The sequence below is a fragment of the Oncorhynchus gorbuscha genome, linkage group LG08 (genome assembly GCF_021184085.1).
Source record: "Oncorhynchus gorbuscha isolate QuinsamMale2020 ecotype Even-year linkage group LG08, OgorEven_v1.0, whole genome shotgun sequence".
Classification (NCBI taxonomy): Eukaryota; Metazoa; Chordata; class Actinopteri; order Salmoniformes; family Salmonidae; genus Oncorhynchus; species Oncorhynchus gorbuscha.
In genome coordinates, this window is record NC_060180.1 from 12,507,787 (window position 1) to 12,526,075 (window position 18,289).

At 42.7% G+C, this 18,289-nt stretch overlaps 2 protein-coding genes across 10 annotated transcripts; one reads left to right on the plus strand and one right to left on the minus strand.

The window, feature by feature from the left end:
* Positions 1 to 907: 907 nt before the first annotated feature.
* Positions 908 to 10,062, minus strand: LOC124041212 (protein ecdysoneless homolog). Of its 5 annotated transcripts, none has more exons than XM_046358533.1 (7): positions 9,910 to 10,062; positions 8,902 to 8,989; positions 7,361 to 7,522; positions 3,186 to 3,287; positions 2,485 to 2,552; positions 2,214 to 2,365; positions 908 to 2,065 (listed from the first exon to the last, which is right to left on the minus strand). In XM_046358533.1, the coding sequence occupies exons 3-7, from the start codon at positions 7,468 to 7,470 to the stop codon at positions 1,898 to 1,900; spliced, it is 600 nt and encodes a 199-aa protein (XP_046214489.1). In that variant the 5' UTR covers positions 7,471 to 7,522; positions 8,902 to 8,989; positions 9,910 to 10,062; the 3' UTR covers positions 908 to 1,897. The 5 variants fall into 5 exon arrangements, with proteins under 5 accessions (XP_046214489.1, XP_046214488.1, XP_046214485.1 ...); XM_046358532.1 differs by having other exon boundaries at positions 908 to 2,062; positions 2,214 to 2,401; XM_046358529.1 differs by having other exon boundaries at positions 2,214 to 2,401.
* Positions 10,063 to 10,336: 274 nt separating this feature from the next.
* Positions 10,337 to 18,134, plus strand: LOC124041210 (protein FAM149B1-like). 5 transcript variants are annotated; one of them, XM_046358519.1, is made up of 17 exons: positions 10,337 to 10,893; positions 11,324 to 11,440; positions 11,685 to 11,832; positions 12,454 to 12,596; positions 12,984 to 13,145; positions 13,352 to 13,510; positions 13,740 to 13,921; positions 14,133 to 14,275; positions 14,681 to 14,803; positions 15,182 to 15,294; positions 15,491 to 15,721; positions 16,111 to 16,234; positions 16,346 to 16,471; positions 16,620 to 16,701; positions 16,796 to 16,945; positions 17,132 to 17,210; positions 17,555 to 18,134. In XM_046358519.1, the coding sequence occupies exons 1-17, from the start codon at positions 10,847 to 10,849 to the stop codon at positions 17,664 to 17,666; spliced, it is 2,241 nt and encodes a 746-aa protein (XP_046214475.1). In that variant the 5' UTR covers positions 10,337 to 10,846; the 3' UTR covers positions 17,667 to 18,134. The 5 variants fall into 5 exon arrangements, with proteins under 5 accessions (XP_046214475.1, XP_046214476.1, XP_046214477.1 ...); XM_046358520.1 differs by having other exon boundaries at positions 14,681 to 14,749; XM_046358521.1 differs by having other exon boundaries at positions 10,338 to 10,893; positions 17,132 to 18,134.
* Positions 18,135 to 18,289: the final 155 nt, after the last annotated feature.

Genomic DNA, 18,289 nt, shown 5'->3' on the forward strand with positions numbered 1-18,289 from the left:
TCCACAAATTAACGTGGCACTGTTAATTGAAATGCATCGCAGGTGACTACCTCATGAAGCTGGTTGAGAGAATGCCAAGTGTGTGCAAAGTTGTCATCAAGGAAAAGGGTGGCTACTTTGAAAAATCTAAAGTCTCAAATATATTTTGATTGGAGCAGGATCTCTGTACTTTTCTCCATTCATCTTTTTTTTTTAGATCCTATTTAGTCTCCCAGTCCCACCCGCTGAAAAAAATCGTCACAGCATGATGCTGCCACCACCATATTTCACCGTAGGGATGGTGCCACATTTCCTCCCGACATGACACTTGGTATTCAGGCCAAAGAGTTCAATCTTGGTTTCATCAGACCAAAGAACCTTGTTTCTCATTATCCGAGAGTCCTTCAGGTGCCTTTTGGCAAACTCCAAGCTGGCTGTCACATGCCTTTTACTGAAGAGTGGCTTCCGTCTGGCCACTCTACTATAAAGGTCTGATTGGTGGAGTGCTGCAGAGATGGTTGTCCTTCTGGAAGGGTCTGAATACTTATGTAAATAAGATATGTTTTTTTATAAATTTGCAAACATGTCTGAAAGCCTGTTTTTGATTTGTTATTGCAGGGTATTGTGAGTAGATTGACGAGGGAAAAAATGGTAATTTAATCCATTTTAGAATAAGGCTGTGACGTAACAAAATGTGGAAAAAGTGAAGGGGTCTGAATACTTTCCCGAATGCACTGTATATTATACGCGTGAGCCTCACAAGTAATACAACAAATTATATACTACCAGTGTGATCATATTCCTATTTTTTTGTTGTATATAATTTTAAAATAGTTTGAGTAGAACAACACTGACAGGGCAATTCAAGCATAGTCAACTGGCAGTGATAATGTACTGGGCCTATAGCCTATTGCACAAACCTCATTGATACAGAACTGTTTTTAATTGCATAGTTCAAATCTGAGCAGTAGATCTCAGCTTGCATTTAGACTCAGAAAGTGATCTCTACTCCAAGTGCTAGAAACCAATACAGCAGTGTTTCCCAAACTTGGTCCACGTTTTGGTTTTTGCCCTAGAAACTACAAAGCTGAACCAAAATAGGGCCTACAACAAAACGTGCACCCCTTGGGGGTCCCAAAGATAAGGTTTGGGAAACTCTGCATAGAGACACACTATGTCTTCAAGGTTTTTCAAATCCCCACATGAAACAATAAAAAGTTATCAGAAAGCAAGTCCACATGTTTATCTCAAATGTATTACTAAAATTGGCTGGGCTTTGGTTAATATTGAATCACAATGAGATTGTGTAATAATAAGGCACAGGGTAAGCGAATAAAAGAATATTTTCACTGCCATGAAACCTCATTTAACATAATATATTTAGAAAATGACTACACATTTTGTCCCCAAAAAATTATCAAATCGATTTATATAGCCCTTCTTACGTCAGCTGATATATCAATGTGCTGTACGACTTTATTATTTGACTAAGTAATGATTTAAGTGCTGTAAAACAACAAAAAAAAACATTTGAAACTACATGTTATATTTAGGACAATCAGATTCAAATATCCAAAAGGGGAGAAAGTGCCTCTACGTTAGGATCACAACTTTGTAGGGTTACAGTTATCTTTTAGATCCTGCATTCAGAATGGCAAACATGATCCAGTTGTCAAACCACTGTCCTGATGTACATGATTGATTCTGGTGTGGTCCATGGTGTTCTCTGTGAGCAAAAAGTGTAAAGGGCAGTGTATCTAGGCTGCGCAGACAGTAAGAACTAGGTGTTGGGTGATTTTCTTTGCAAGGGCATAATGAGCGGTCAGAGTTCTCAATGAATGGTCAGAGTTGAGGGGCAGGTGTTCAGCATGAACGGTCAGTATTGGGTGGCAGGTGGATGCCCAGACTCTGCAGCAGATTAGAGGCCGGCCCGGCCAGCCCGGGAGCTCAGAGACTCCAGGAGGTTAGTGACCATGTTTAGGTCTATGTCCAGGGGCTGGATCTCCTCATCCTCACCCAGCAGACCCTCCCCGCTGGGGGAACGAGGGCAGCCATTGCATGCTGGGCCTGCTTTATTGGTGCCCTGCTGGAATCATAAAATACAATCATTATTTGACATATTTATATGCAATTAATGCAACTAATGTATCCCTAATCCTTCCTTTTTCCAAATAACTCTTTACAGAATTTGCACACTGCAACAAGAAGTGGTAAATATTGATCACATATCTTACCTGCTGGTTGAAGCTCTGTCCCATGCTGGTGCCCATGAGCTCATGGTCCATCTCATCCATGTACTTCCTAAGACCTTCCGAAGCCTCTGCCCCTTCATCCCCTCGCAGTCCGGTAGGACCATCCACGGCCTCATCGACATCATCTAGGTCATCTGAATCCAACTCCTCATCCTTAGCCCCTGACATGTCTACATAGCACATAGCTAAAAAGTACACTGACCACCTGTGCCATATGGCCTTCATATAGAACTTACTACTAGCAACTACATACCCAGTAGTCTGTCCAGTGCACTGGCCATAGAGTCTGGATCAAACCCGAAAGGCTCATTTGAATGGGACCTGTAACATAAACAAAGGCAAATTACATTGATACCCGTTACAGTCAGCAGCTAGCATACTACACAGTATTAGCTCATAGCAGTTAGCATACAGGGCTAAGTAGAACAGTGTGGACAGACAGTCCGTCAGTCTCACCAGGGTAGATGGGCCCCCTCATGTGAAGACATGGCGTTGATGAAGTTCTTTATGCCTTGGGTCACAGCCACCAGGCTGTAGCCCCCCCCCCTGCGTCTGTTCGGTGTGGATGGGCTTAAGCCACCCACCCCCACTCCTCCCCCTATGCTCCAACAGACGCTCCAGCTCCTGGGCTGAAATATCCAGCCAACTCTCACCTGGAGATGGGGGGCATTACAAAAATCAGTGTTTCAACCAACTCATTCTAGCTCACCATTTTGGAAACCGCTTATTTAACCAGTTTACGATATGGGTATGTTTAGTAAAGGCTGAACCCTTCCTCTAAAAATCAGCAGGCCTTATACCCGTGTGGTTTTATCTGACACGAAAGCCAGCAGTCTACTTTGTGGTGTGAACATATCAGCACGGTAAGTGTCATATAATAACAGGGATTTTACTCATTACACCTGAGCTGATACTAGACTGAGTGACTGCTGTACTGTAGTAATAGGTGTTTACCCACTGTCCTCTGGGGGTAGATGAGCCTCGCATTTCCTCAGTTCTTCCACGTTGCAGGGATCCCAGCTCTGTAGCAGCTGAAGGATCTCCTCACCTGGGGCCCTGCCACCATAGTTACACACACACACACACACACACACACACACACACACACACACACACACACACACACACACACACACACACACACACACACACACACACACACACACACACACACACACACACACACACACACACACACACACACACAGGATAGAGTGTATTCACACACATATATGCAGGCACACATGTAGACAAACAGACACCAGTGTTCCTGGTGTTCCTGCAGAGCCCTGCAGCTACCCCTGACACAGACAACAACCACAATAACACATAATCACCAAAAGGGATAACATTATGAATCACTGACAATTGCAATGCTAACAGCCCGATACCGCTATGCTCATTGAAATGTAAAATAGAGGGCTGTTATGAGTAATCTAGGAAATATTACTGTTCAGGAGAATATAAAAACACCTTACTGGTTAGCTAGCATCAGAGATTAGCGGTCTCACACACTGAACAATGATTTACTTTTGTTTGCAAGATTGCATCATCTTTTGTTTCTGTTTCTAACCAGTAATAGAACAATTATACTCCAACATGTGTAATCAGTTCTCTGGGTTAACAATCAATAGAAGCAAATGCCATGCTGTCAGGATTGAAGCGGTCTAATAACCATTAGGCTACAGATAGTGCTCCTGACGTACATTGGTACAAATCCTATGAGCTACAGTGTCTGCTCAATTTTATATCATATACAGTACCAGTCAAAAGTTGACACACCTACTCATTCAAGAGTTCTTTATTTTTTACAATTTTCTACATTGTAGTATAATAGTGAATACATTAAAAACTATTAAATAACACATATGGAATCACGTATTAACCAAAAAAAAGTGTTAAACAAATAAAATATATTTTATATTCTTCAAAGTAGCCACCTTGATGACAGCTTTGCACACTCTTGGCATTCTCTCAACCAGTTTCATGAGGAATGCTTTTCCAACAGTCTTGAAGGAGTTCCCACATAGGGCTCCCGAGTGGCGCAGTGGTCTAAGACACTGCGTCGCAGTGCAAGAGGCTCTCACTGCAGTACTTGGTTGGAATCCAAGCCACATCACATCCGGCCGCGATTAGTAGTCCCATAGGGCAGCGCACAATTGGCCCAGCATCCTCCGGGTTTGGCCAGGTTTAGGCCGTCACTGTAAATAAGAATTTGAACTTAACTGACTTGCCTAGTTAAATGAAAAAAAAAAAAATGCTTAGCACTTGTTGGCTGCTTTTCCTTCACTCTGCGGTCCAACTCCTCCCAAATCATCTCAATTGGATTGGGGTCGGGTGATTGTGGAGGCTAGGTCATCTGCTGCAGCACTTCATCACTCTCCTTCTTGGTCAAATAGCCCTTACACAGCCTGGAGGTGTGTTGGTTCATAGAGCTGTTGAAAAACAAATGATAAGCACTAAGCGCAAACCAGATGGGATGGCATGTCGCTGCAGAAAGCTGTGGTAGTCAAGCTGGTTAAGGGTGCCTTGAATTCAAAACAAATCACAGACAGTGTCACCAGCAAAGCACCCCCACACCACAACACCTCCTCCTCCATGCTTCATGGTGGGAACCATACATGCGGAGATCATCAGTTCACCCACACCGTGTCATGGCGGCTGGAACAAAAAATCTCCAATTTGGACTCCAAACCAAAGGACAGATTTCCACTGGTCTAATGTCCATTGCTCGTGTTTCTTGGACCAAGCAAGTCTCTTCTTCTTATTGGTGTCATTTAGTAGTGGTTTCTTTGCAGCAATTCAACCATGAAGGCCTGATTCATGCACTCTCCTCTGAACAGTTGATGTTGAAATGTGTCTGTTACTTGAACTCTGTAAAGCATTTATTTGGGCTGCAATCTGAGGTGCAGTTAACTCTAATTAATTTATCCTCTGCATCAGAGGTAACTCTGGGTATTTATTCCCATGGCGGTGCTCATGAGAGCCAGTTTCATCAAAGCGCTTGATGGTTTTTACAACAGCACTTGAAGTTACTTTCAAAGTTCTTGACATTTTCCGGATTGACTGACCTTCATGTCTTAAAGTAATGATGGACTGTTGTTTCTCTTTGCTTATTTGAGCTGTTCCTGCAAAATCAAAGCCCCGACCTAAATCCTATAGAAAATTTACAAACCTGACTCAGTTACACGAGCTCTGTCAGGAGGAATGGGCCAAAATCCACCCAACTTCTTGTGGGAAGCTTGTGAAGGCTACCCGAAACGTTTGACCCAAGTTAAACAATTTAAAGGTAATGCTACCAGATACTAATTGAGTGTATGTAAACTTCTGAGCCACTGAATGTGATGAAAGAAATAAAAGCTGAAATAAATCAATCATTCTCTACTATTATTCTGACATTTCACATTCTTAAAACAAAGTGGTGATCCTAACTGACCTAAGACAGGGAATTGTTACTAGGATTAAATGTCAGGAATTGTGAAAAACTGAGTTTAAATGTTTTTGTCTAAGGTGTACGTACGTAAACATCCAACTATATGTGTGTGTATACATACATACATACATACATACATACATACATACATACATACATACATACATACATACATACATACATACATACATACATACATACATACATACATACATACATACATACATACATACATACATACATACATACATACATACATACATACATACATACATACATACACACAACTATGTGTGTGTACATAAACAATATTATTTTATTTTTTCACACTATGAGATTAGAACAATACTATGACAATTATGATAATGACCTTTTAGTGTAAAAGCTGCTTGGACAGCCAGCCTTAAATTTCAGCATGTTTTGGTGGGATGGAGTTTTGGCAGTTAATTAGTTAATAGACCAATAAGAAAGAGTTCCAAACCTCTCTGCCAATAATAGCTCATTTTCAGTTTTCCCCTCCCCACTCAATTCTTTTTTGCAGGATAAACTGCTCTTGCTAAGAAGTTACCTGTTTATTTTTTACCATTTTGATTGAAAACAGTAAGGTACTTAATTGTTACCAGGAAATTATTTGACGGCTGCATTGGGCCATTAACATATGGGAACGATAGCCATTTTTACATCTGTTACTGCTATCTGGGTCCTTAAGAGGTCTCTACCCTAAACTTAACCCCTACCCTACCCTTACCTAACCTTAATATTTTTACATTGTAACGTCTGAGTTGGGACGTCCCAAGAATTCAGGATAGCAAGGACGTTTTTATATCCAAAGTTTTAGAGGGGGAAATTATTTTCAAAACATAAAATGGCTCGCCTATTTTCATTCACTATAAAAATAACAACCCAACAACTTCTCCAACTCTGTTAAGACCGAGAATTTGGAGAGATACGCTTCCCCGCCTCCACAAAGCGCACGTAAAAGCGCAGGTAGCCTACTTGGAATGATATGCCAACACTTGAATAGTTCACTTCCTGTAAATACACTGTAGCAGTCAGAACAACTAAACATCTTCACCCAGCTCTCCTACATGAAAAATATTGGTCTTGTGGAGTCAGTGGATTCGTCCATTATTATAGAGAGGCTTTCTATTTTGGTTGACCAGACTACAACTCCGTTTTTTACTTGTGTTAATGAAATCGCACATTTTGGGATATTGGAGCTTGCATATCCTCAACATTTACATGCATTTCTATAGCGAATGAAAATGGCTACTTTGTTCAACGATAGGCTCCATTTTCATAGATAAAATGCAGATTATTCCTATATAGTGTTGATAAACAATAAGTTAAATATTTATGTTGATTGTGTAATAATTTGGTGCATTAGTCTAAAGTGTAGGCTGCTGATGACAATTTTCAGCAAACAATTGACTTGAAGTCAATCCACATGGTTGAGAATTTATATTGGATTAATTGGATAATTACATTAGATTGTTACGGTATGCACATGTGACAATTAATTCACATGTGGTGTGAGAAGGCGCGATATCGGCCTCTTGAGGTCAGATGATCAAAATGCGGGCTAGAAAGAAAACAGCCAAAGGCCTGGCCCTAATCATAAGACTTAAATCTACCCTCAAACAGAAACCTTACAATCACTTCAACACTTCATAGTGTTGTTTCTGCTGTCACTCACCCCTCCAGTCTTTTCCCTAGAGCAGTGCGGATCTTGGGGCTGGCCAGACAGGCCTGTGTGTGGGACGAGAGCAGGACCAGAGTATGGTTCACGCTGGGCACTGCGTTCATGGGCAGGCCAACTCCACTAGAGCGGGAGGTCAGGGCAGGATGTACAGCTCACCTAGCAGACCAGAACCAGGGGAAGAGACACAGATGGACAGACGGATATAGGCCTACAGAGGCAACACACAAAGGGATAGTCAGCTATGTGAAGAGATGTATAGACAGTGATAAACAATTTGTAGTCATCACACATAGCCTAATAATGGAGCCTGATGTTACTCCTTACAGTTCAAGGACCTTACATGTTCTGTTTAGAGGAGAATTGGCTCTGGCAGCCCAAACATGCCATGTAAACATGAATCGATTGTCAATTGTAGTACGGTTCTAGAAACATAAAGCCATCTACTATCATGGGGCGGCAGCGTAGCCTAGTGGCTAGAGCGTTGGACTAGTAACCGGAAGTTCAAACCCCCGAGCTGACAAGGTACAAATCTGTCGTTCTGCCCCTGAACAGGCAGTTAACCCCCAGGCAGTCATTGAAAATAAGAATGTGTTCTTAACTGACTTGCCTGGTTAAATAAAGGTAAAATAAAAAATAAATAAAAATAAATATCACATAAAATTAATTCACAAATGTAAAATATACACTGTCGTACACTGTTTTAAACACAGTTGCAACCGACAGTATTTTTCAATGAAAACACGTTTATGGCGTCCGTCTTCCATTTACGCACAGGTGTTCACAGATCTTCAAAATAATTTACAGCTGTACCATCAAGAGCATCCTGATGGGTTGCATCACTGCCTGATATGGCAACTGTTCAGCCTCCGAACGCAAGGCACTACAGAGGGTAGTGCGTACAGCCCAGTACATCAATGGGGCCGAGCTTCCTGCCACCCAGGACCTCTATACCAGGCGGTGTCAGAGGAAGGCCCTTAAAATCATCAAAGACTCCAGCCACTCTAGTCATAGACTGTTCTCTCAGCTACCGCACAGTAAGCAGTACTGGAGAGCCAAGTCTAGGTTCAAGAGGCCTCTAAACAGCTTCTACCCCCAAGCCATAAGACTCCTGCTACTACTCTCTGTTATCATCTATGCATTGCCACCCTACCTGCATGTACATAAATATCTCAATTACCTCAACACTGGTGCCCCCGCACATTGACTCTGTACTGGTACCGCCTGTATATAGCCCACACTATTGTTATTTACTGCTGCTCTTTAATTATTTGTTTTTTCTTATCTCTTACTTTTTTAAAGGTATTTTCTTAAAACTGCATTGTTGGTTAAGGACTTGTAAGTTAGCATTTCACTGTAAGGACTACATCTGTTGTATTTGGCGCATGTGACAAATACAATTCAATTTGATGTGAAAATAGTACCGCATGTGTGTTAACTTTTAGTGCAAGTGTCAGGGCTCTTAACACAACTCCCTGGACAGAAAATACTATCATAAATAGGCGCTAAATGGGCTACATCAAACGTAGACAACTTACTCGGTTTCCACTGCTCTCTGGGTTCAACCACTTGGGAAGATAGTCTGCTGCTTCAATCAGAAGGAACTCCCCATCACTGTACTCTAACCTGCAAGTTAAAGTAAATATCACTGGGAAGTTGAAACTAACTGGAAGTAATACAGAGCTTTGCAGACCGTGTGCTCCACTCTACCTGGCAGCAAGTTCTGGGAAGGCTTGTGTGATCTGAAGCAGGAGGTATAAGATGAACCACTCATCCTCCACACTGTCCCCAAACACAGTGCTGCCTCCAAAGTGTGATTGATTGTACCCCTTGCAGGTACAATCAAGACATGATCACCATTCATTCAGTCAAAGCATCAAAATGATTTGTATAACAAATCCTTCAATCCTCAAAAAACATTTGTATCCAGGTCAGAACCAGTACTGTGCCTTTCTCAGTGTGGTACTTGAGGTTGAATGGCTGCTGTTGCCAGATATACTGCACAAGGAGAGGGGCAACCTTGGCCAAAGTCTCAGACGTAGATCATCAGACTGTGTGTCTAAGAGGTTAGGCTGAACCAAGAAGAGATAGTACTGGACCATGTCATCTAGCAAGGCTGTTCTCCTAAGTGGGTCCATAGTGGGGGTGGCTTGATGAACCTATGATATGAGCAGTAACAAGATAAGTTATGTTCCTTTGCTTTGTTATCAGCAGAGTCTGTTGTATGTCAGATCATACAACATCTCTATAATGATATTTGAATCATAACTGAATTATAGGGTACAAGCTCAGCTTCCAAACTGTTCAGACAGGCAGCTTGTCTTTTATCGATAAACTTATTGTGTAACTGCCATAGTTCACATGATATTTTGATCTATAAGTCTTCAATGATAGGCCTACTATTTTACACTGAACATTACATGACATTTCCAAACGAAGTCATGTCAATAAAATGAAGCTAGCATCCTAACTTGTCAGTGTCTTCACTAGCTAATCGCATGATCAATTAACGTTAACTTAGGTCACAGTTCTGAGAGAGGTCTTACCCTGCCTTGTTTATTATGTATATGTTTTAACGTTAATCTTCAAGAAGGAATCCCATAAAAATAAAATTAGTTGTCAAGTTCTGTCATTCTCATGCCGTTAGAGGAACTGTTTTTTCCCCTACCATTAATAGATCTCGGTTATAATACTACCGTTTTTGTAATTGGTTCCTATATGACACGCATTTATCCCAGAAATAATAATATACTTAGATGAAATTTTGCTTCAAATTTACGATACACAAACATATAATGAATCAATAGAAAAGTTGTACAATTTACATAAAATGTGGAATTACAATTGTTTTTAATTCTATACGTAGACAACGTTCCCAGGTGAGACGGACATAATTTTGTAGCGCAATAGGAATATCGCACAGAACACAGGGAGTTGTAGTCTTTTATATTTTTGCAAAAGGTCATTTTAGAGGAGATCAAAATACATTTCCCGTGAGGTATAGTGATAAGAAAGTTAGGTATCCATGACAGCCTTGTTATTGTTGTCGTGAGGGATGCTGTAGTTAATGGCTATATTGATTATTTTACTGGCGCTGCCTGAAACATAACCTATAATACCATAATACTTTTAGGCCGCGTTTTATTTGAAGTATTCCACTGCATTGTATATTAATAGGTCACTTCGTGCACAACTGCGCGGTTTGGTTCTCCCTCTCAGTTAGCTAACGTTAGCGAATCTAGTAGCTAGATTGCTAGCTAATGTTTGTTTAACGTTAGCAAGTTCGCTGCAATTAAGTTCCACATCAAAGACAACGAAGCTAGCTAGCTAGGTAACTTGCTAGGGTGTACAGGTGTTATTGAACCGCGGGCGGCTGAAAATGACAAACCTCTGCCAAAAGGACAAGTGGGGCCATGAATCAGAGGGAAGCACGGTGAGAGAGGACACTCGGGGGGGCATGAGGCGATAAAAACGGAGAAAAGGATGATTTCGCGATACACCAGGCGGCCGGTAACGCACAGTCTTGAGATGTAAGTAATAGTTGCTAGCTAGTGGACAAGTTTGTCATTCTTTGTTAACTGTAATTTCTGTCATTCGAGATTAAAATATGGTAACCTGATTGACTAAAGTTAGATTGTTGGTTAGCTAATTATCGGGTGACAACGTAAAGGATAATGTAGTGATCATGTGAGAGCCCATTTGTCAAACCAAGCCAAGGTCAGTTGCCTCCATTACACAAATGGATGCAATAGGATGATGTTGTTCAATGCTGTAACTGATGACGTAAGGGTCCCACTTCTACCTCATATTTCACTCCTTGTTTGTTTGGGATCAATGTCTTTTTACAACAATAAATATCAACCCACCAAAGTATTACAATGAAAGATATATATATATATATATATATCAATGCTATTGCTTATTAATGTTTTATTCAGCTATATTTTCCCTTCTCTGCAGTCGTGGCTTATCCCGAAGCCACCTTGACCATCACCCTCTCCCAGAAGAGGTAGACGATGACTTCCTCCCCCAGCACCTCCTCCATGACCTTCAGGAAGCTGTCTCAACTTACAACAGGTATGACCTGTTTTTCATGAATCAGACAGGTGAAACCATGTACACTTGTAGGGAGCAGCCATATTGCTTTCACAGATCCTGTTTAGATGTGTGAAGGAGACAAAATAGAGGGAGGTAGCCAGTTACATAATCTGAACAGCACAGTAATATACCTCACTGCTCTAAAATATTCTCTGGTACAGTTGACAACACACAACACTGTAACGTACAGCAACATGTAAACAATGTCTGTCCTCTGTTGCAGCTCAGAGACGACGTCTGCAGCCTCTAACCGGTCAGACTCTCCAACGGTCACCACTGGAAACACAACGCGGGCCTGGTCTGGGATCCACAGCTACACAGGGACAGGCATCTCTACAGAGAGGAGCTCTGTCTTCTCCTGGGGCTATGATGTGAGTCTCACCTCACCTTCTCAGCTGGCTGCCAGAATCTTTCAGTTCAAATGCCCTATGTTCTAAGTATTTTGAAGTGCATATATAGCGAGGCATAGCCATGCTGAATGCTACAACAGTCTTGTATGCAGATTACCATTAAATTAGAGTAATCATGTTTGTATTGTAATGACTTAGTAATGAGGACAATCTGCTCTGTCTGCAGAGGTCATTTCCCTCATGGTTTCACTTCGTCGTGATGCTGAGCTTTCTAGAGCTTGTCTTCAGAAACAAAACAAAAAATATCTGATTGATTTACACAGCCATGTCCCCAGAAGGCCTCATAGAACTCATACCCCTACAGTCCTAAGTTACGAACTTAATATTGTACAGTACACACAAACACTCGCCTGTGCACGCACACAGTCTTTGAAATATACATGCAAATGGTACTACTTGCTCCAGCACAATCACTTACACGGTCACCTGGGAGCCATGTAGCGTGCTGTGAAATGAACAGCGCTCAGCGACATGCTGCTAATAATTGATAAGTAGCTTGAAAAGCAACAACCTTCTGTCAGTGTGCCTCTCGGTCGGGGCTCCTCTCACTCTCTTTTTCCCTTCCCTCTCTCCATCCCTCAGGAGTTTGACAAGGCGGCTTCGCGACAGGTGCAGCAAATGTTTGAGGAGATTGATGAGGAGCTTTACGAGGGGCGGGGTGGGGCGCATCTACTGGGGCTGCAAGATGAGTGTCATCAGTGGGCATTCAGGTTCCCTCACTTACGGTGGGTCCTCACCCTACACCCCCTCATCTCACACATTACTGCCACTCTAGCCTGCCTCCTTCCACTCCTCACCTGTAAATGTATTGCTGAAGGTCATTTGGCTGCTGTATAGTGATACTTCTTAAAAAGAGCAGTCTAACTTAAAGATACCGAAGATAAATCTGATTTAGATTTGTTTGCAAACCCGAGAAGGAACTACTTACCACATAATAATCAGCCCAAAACCATTGGGCCCCTATACACAATGAGAGAATGTGTCCTAGACCATTGGCTCAGCATTACAAAATTAAATTGTTCATCAAATAAATTAATTTTCCTGTCGGTTGGATTCATTTAAGTTCTAATCACTGTTTCACCTCCTATCCACCCTACTATGTGAACCCACAGGATTCTGGGTAGTCAGCTGGTGTGTCCCAGTGACGAGGGCTTTCAGTGGTACGCAATCTCAGGGAAGGGGACCGGGACACCCGCCAGCACCACTGCAGCTGGACAGAAGGACAGCAGTAGTAGCAAGCCCCAGGATAAGGACAAGCCCGGCCCCAGCACAGAGTGAGCACTAGCTACTGATGCTGTTAACCCATCAATTATAGATTACCGTTGGCTTTATGGTTTTGTGACCTACATACTGTGTGGCTTGTCAAACAGCAAGTGAACTAAGTAACACAAGGCATACTGGCACTGGCTAGTCTAAAAAGTTTGGACTGATGCTGTTGAGAAACCGATGTCAGTGTGAACCATGTTGTTTGTGTGTCCAGTCTGTGTGTGCAGGGGAGAAGGGCTGTGCTGTCCAGGCCCTGTGTGGCAGTTGACCACCCCCCTGGTACTCCCAGTGGATCCAAAGGTCATGACAGGCCAAAGGTGATCGAGGCTGAAGGCCTGATGGAGGAGTACCTGGCCTTTGACAGCAGGGACCTGTGAGTCACCACCCAGCTCTCCTATTTAGGACGCTTTAAATGTAGGGGCATTTCAAATACTTTCAAGTATGGTGCACTTGATTGAGCTTGTAGCCTACTTTTAGGATTATCCCAAGGGTTCCATTGTCCCAAGTAACCTAAAACAAAGCTTAGTATTTGAAAGACTTTGACATTATTTTGAAAAAGGTTTGTTGTGTTGATGGTTTAATCTGTGGTTTGACTTTTACAGGGATGATGAGTGGGAGCAGGGGTGGGTGGGGGCTGGTCGGCGGAGGTACTGCCTGCCTCCTGTGTCTCCCTATCGCTGTCGCAGACAGGCGGCCCTGGACTTGCTCTTTGACGACGTGTGGCGAGAGCTGGTTGGCTGGATGGAGGAGCTGGTCCGCAGGCATTGGGAGGGCTATGTCTCAGGTAGGACTACAGGGCTATGTCTCAGGTAGGACCACAGGGCTATGTCTCAGGTAGGACCACAGAGAAAAATCTCAGGTAGGACCACAGAGAAAAATCTCAAGTAGGACCACAGGGCTATGTCTTATAGGCACTTTTGACTTGTCATTGACTTTTAAACCAACAAATCCATCATTGTCAAATTAACAGTATTCGGCCCCCTTCTTATTGGCAGATGATGAGAAGACTGCAGTGAACTTCAGCCCATTACCGTCTGATGTTGAGAATCCTTTCCTGCTTCTGTCCACACATCCCACCCTTCTCCCCAGGCTAGGCCAGATCAGGGTGCCCCAGCTAACAGGCAGCTTGCAACCCCAGGTCAGTGCCCTGAGAGGGGGTTGAAGAACCACCTTCTCAGAGAGTGGAACATCCTACTCCTAGGATGTAGGTTTTATGGCAATAAGAAATGTTAATAAGCACTGTGATTGAACTCCATAATAACCTTCAGATGTGTTTGAGAGTTTAGGACAAATTCGGCAAACTGAAAACAGTCACACTGATGCTGAATTGTTTTCCCCTGCTGTCCGTAGTTCTTCTCACTCTTGTTTTGAAGGCTATCAATTCATTAACTTTAATCCTTTTTTCTTTCCTTCCTTCTTTTTGTCCCCTACTCTGTCTTGTTCCTTGGTCTGTTTCACACCTTTCAAACCAACAACCTTGTATCTGTCCACCTCACTCTCTCCTTTTCTCTCTCTCATTTGGTCATCCGTTTTTCCCCCAAAGACCACAAAATCAAGGGTCTCAAAGCACAAGTCCAGACGGAAATCCAAAAAGCAGAAAAAGCCATCCACTGTATGTAACTCTCACCCAGAGCCAAAATGGCGCCGATCGACGCCATCCACAGCGGCATGTTATTATTCACTCCTAGACTGAATGTGCTTGTGCCTGTTGAATAACACAAACATACCACTTTGTCACTTTCATACTTCTTAACCAATTGTTGAGTATTTCTTTTACACACGTCTCTTATTTAGTTCAATAATGACCATTTTGGAATGCTTTTATTTACTTCCCGCTTTAATTTGCTATTTTGTCTAATCGTCTGTTTGGTCTCAAGTGGGTGGTGGTATGTCGTCTCCACTTGGTTGCATGTAGAAAATCCAAGTTGGAGCTGACTGTGGTGACGTGCAAGTGTCCGTAGGGATGATGTGGCTGTTTTTTTTTTAGGTGAATGACCACTTTTGCCTAGTCTAACTGTATCTTCTGCCTCGCTCCCTCCTACAGTCCAGTCGGGTACCAGTAGGGGCAGCGGTGACGCATCACAACCTCAACGACCTCATAATGATCCACGGCATCCCCCTGCAGCAGAGGAACCTGGGTGTGATGGAGAGAGCTCAGTATGGAGACTGATCATACTCATGATGTTACTATAACAATCTTTATTAGTAGAGTGTAGCATAAGGAGTTAACTGTAGCCGTGAACCACTCACCTTTTATCTCATTAAATAAGAGAGCAAGAGACTGTTATTAGCTATGGATATGTAGGTTTTTGCATATGTTACTTTGAGTTAAGGTTCACTGCTTCCTTCTCAGGGATCCTGAGGAGAGGGTGGTGGTGACCCATCGGCCAGGGTCCAGTGTGATTCCGTCCAGCAAGCCCCGTCCTCGCCGGGTGCTAGAGCAGAGCTCCTCCTCCCTGTCCCGTCCGCCCCAGTCGGCGCTACGCCGTAACCCCCCCCCACGTACCCTTCTGCCCTTGGTTCCCTGCCTGACACAGTTCAGTGCCGCCGGCTCCATGGAGGAGGTCATCCGTGGGACACGCCTGTGAGTTAACTTAAACGGCGTTACCCATTCTCCATCTGGTCCCTGTCCTCTTCCATGTACACCGCCTCCCTCCTCACTCCCGTCTTATTTATTGCTCTGAAGCTGGAGAACCGTCTGTTCAGAGAGATTACTTTGAAAGCTGTTTGCTGTTTAACACTTGCCTTGTGGCATTCTGTTCAGCAGAAGGGAAGTGGAAGAGATGTGAGAAGTTGTGTGTGATTAAGTACCAACGGGTGAACTTTTAATGAACCCTGAGTTAAAGAAGATCTGTGTGAAGCATACAGTATTAATTTACCCTCATGTGGAATGATTTCAGTTTGCTCCATGTTAAAGAGACTTGTGTAACTTTATGGAAAGTGTGGAAAGTGAACAGGGCTGTTACTCTCCAGACCCACAGCCAGTGACCGCCTGGCCTCGCCTCTGATACCTCTGAGCAGGAACACACTCCTTCCCCCCATCGGGACAGAAGAAGCTGAACCCACGCACTCTGGACAGCACTTCAGACCTACTCAGGTATTGGACGAGTAGAACTCTGCATAATAGTTGTACATCTTGCACTGACTTGACAACACTTAAATCTATCACCTGCTAATAACACAACACTATTTTATTTTGTGTGTGTAGCGGCATAGAGGCTTGTCCAGTCGTGCCCATAGTGCTGTTACAGATGAAGCTGGTTGTTTGCTTCCTCGGGATCGGCTTCATCAATTGGATGTATTCTCCCGTCCCAACACCACCCACACCTACAGGGTATGGCTATAGTCACACACGGTAAAAGTTATTATACCACTACAGAACGATTTAGGCATAGTTTGTAGGTTTGTATTGTAATGGACAAATATGGAATATGTTTGCCTACGTTCCAGTCCGTGAGATTTAACTCTGGGTTCTGTTGCAGTCAGACACCCCTTACCGCCGCTCCTTCACGGTGCTGGACAACATTGGACAGGGGCGTCCTGGCAGAGAATCTTTGGGTACAGGTGGGCACCTCGTTTTACATTGAATACTGTACACAATTTCTACGCATTAATTTTTGTGGCTGACTCATTGAGTCTCTGTCTGGGACACTGGCAGACTCTTTGGGCATTGGAGTGATGGGCATCAGTCTGGGCATCAGTCTGGGTATCAGCAGTTCCTCCTTCCTGGACTCCTTCATCCACCACCCTCTGGGCCACTCCCCCATCAAGGATGAGGAGGAGCCTGACACACAAGCCCCTCCCCCAGGTCAGTAGGAGCCATCTGTGGTCCTCATTTATAAAACATGTCGCTGGGTTGCGGTCTAATTATGTTTGAGAGAATTTGGTTGTAGCCTCTGGTTATCTAATGAGAAAAATCATTATTTTCAGACAGATGATTTGAATATTAACTATCAATGCTCATTAACACTCATCTATGTCCTGCCCTCCTCAGCTGTACTGGTGCCTGTGTCAGTCCCAGCACGCTCCTACAGCCGGGGGGGCTTCACATCCCGCAGTAGCAGACCTGGGTTGTAAGTCCCTTCAACCGGTTGTCACTAGTTAACACAGCCACAAAGTCTTAATTATCATTAAACCCCACCCATTTCTACAATTTATCTTCTTAAAATATGATTTTAAACCTAACCACACTGCTAACCGTATGCCTAACTTTAGAGTGATAAATAAAAAGCTATACATTTTTTGCTAATTTTGACTTTGGCTGTGGAATTTGGCTTTGGCACACACCTCAGCACGGCAGGATGCAAGGCCCTGCTGCCACTCCCAACGGGGCCTTCAACAACACTTTATACAACAAGGAACATTTCTACATTGTACTGTTAGGTGATTTTATTTGATGCTTTTTTTGTTTTTCTAGAGCCCTATTTTTGTATGTTGGAACTCTGCTTACCTGGCTGCCAAAGACAGTAACCCGTCTCATTAAACCTATCTGTATGTATGTTGGTATGTATATTGTTTATGTTCTCTGATCTCTATACTCTTAAATTCTTCTATGCAGGGAATGAGTCGTTCTATGAAAATGGTGGCTTTTTGACCAGCCAATAAAAAGTTTTTACAAATTAGTCATAATAGTTAATGCCGTAACAATGTTAAAATTACAGCATATTATTTTTTTGTATATTACATTAAAATGCTTGTGTTGCCTTTATCACCGGTGTTCCCTATATTTGAATGACAATTAAGGCTTTCCAGAATGTAATTTGAGTATTTACTTTACATATATAATCCAAGACGAAAAAGGTTAATGATAATTTATATATTATTTAAACAAAACATATTCTTCTATAACACCAGTGACAAACCTTCAGACTGTTCTAATAAAAACAGCAGGAACATTAACCAGGAAAAGAATCTGCAGAAAATATAGAATATCTAAGATGGTGGCCACAGTAGCTCAAACCACACTTCTTAAATTGTGAATAAATTACTTAATCATGTGATTTGATCAATTATTTTAAACAAATTTCATTTTCCCCAAACTGTAACACCAGCCACTGATCTTAAAGCGTCGCATGAAATTACCAAATTAATCATAATTGCTAACATGAAGAGACTGCAGACTAGAGGTCGACAGATTAATCGGAATGGCCAA

What these genes read in the sequence shown, in the direction of transcription:
- LOC124041212 (XM_046358529.1), bottom strand. Translation starts at nt 7,470, where the DNA reads ATGAACGCAGTGCCCAGCGTGAACCATACTCTGGTCCTGCTCTCGTCC. An exon ending in CTACCCCCAGAGGACAGTGG is followed by an intron (nt 2,553 to 3,185) that starts GTAAACACCTAT and finishes TTTATGTTACAG; the next exon opens with GTCCCATTCAAATGAGCCTT. An exon ending in GACAGAGCTTCAACCAGCAG is followed by an intron (nt 2,066 to 2,213) that starts GTAAGATATGTG and finishes TTATGATTCCAG; the next exon opens with CAGGGCACCAATAAAGCAGG.
- LOC124041210 (XM_046358519.1), top strand. Translation starts at nt 10,847, where the DNA reads ATGATTTCGCGATACACCAGGCGGCCGGTAACGCACAGTCTTGAGAT. An exon ending in TCTTCTCCTGGGGCTATGAT is followed by an intron (nt 11,833 to 12,453) that starts GTGAGTCTCACC and finishes TCCATCCCTCAG; the next exon opens with GAGTTTGACAAGGCGGCTTC. An exon ending in AGCACTTCAGACCTACTCAG is followed by an intron (nt 16,235 to 16,345) that starts GTATTGGACGAG and finishes TTGTGTGTGTAG; the next exon opens with CGGCATAGAGGCTTGTCCAG.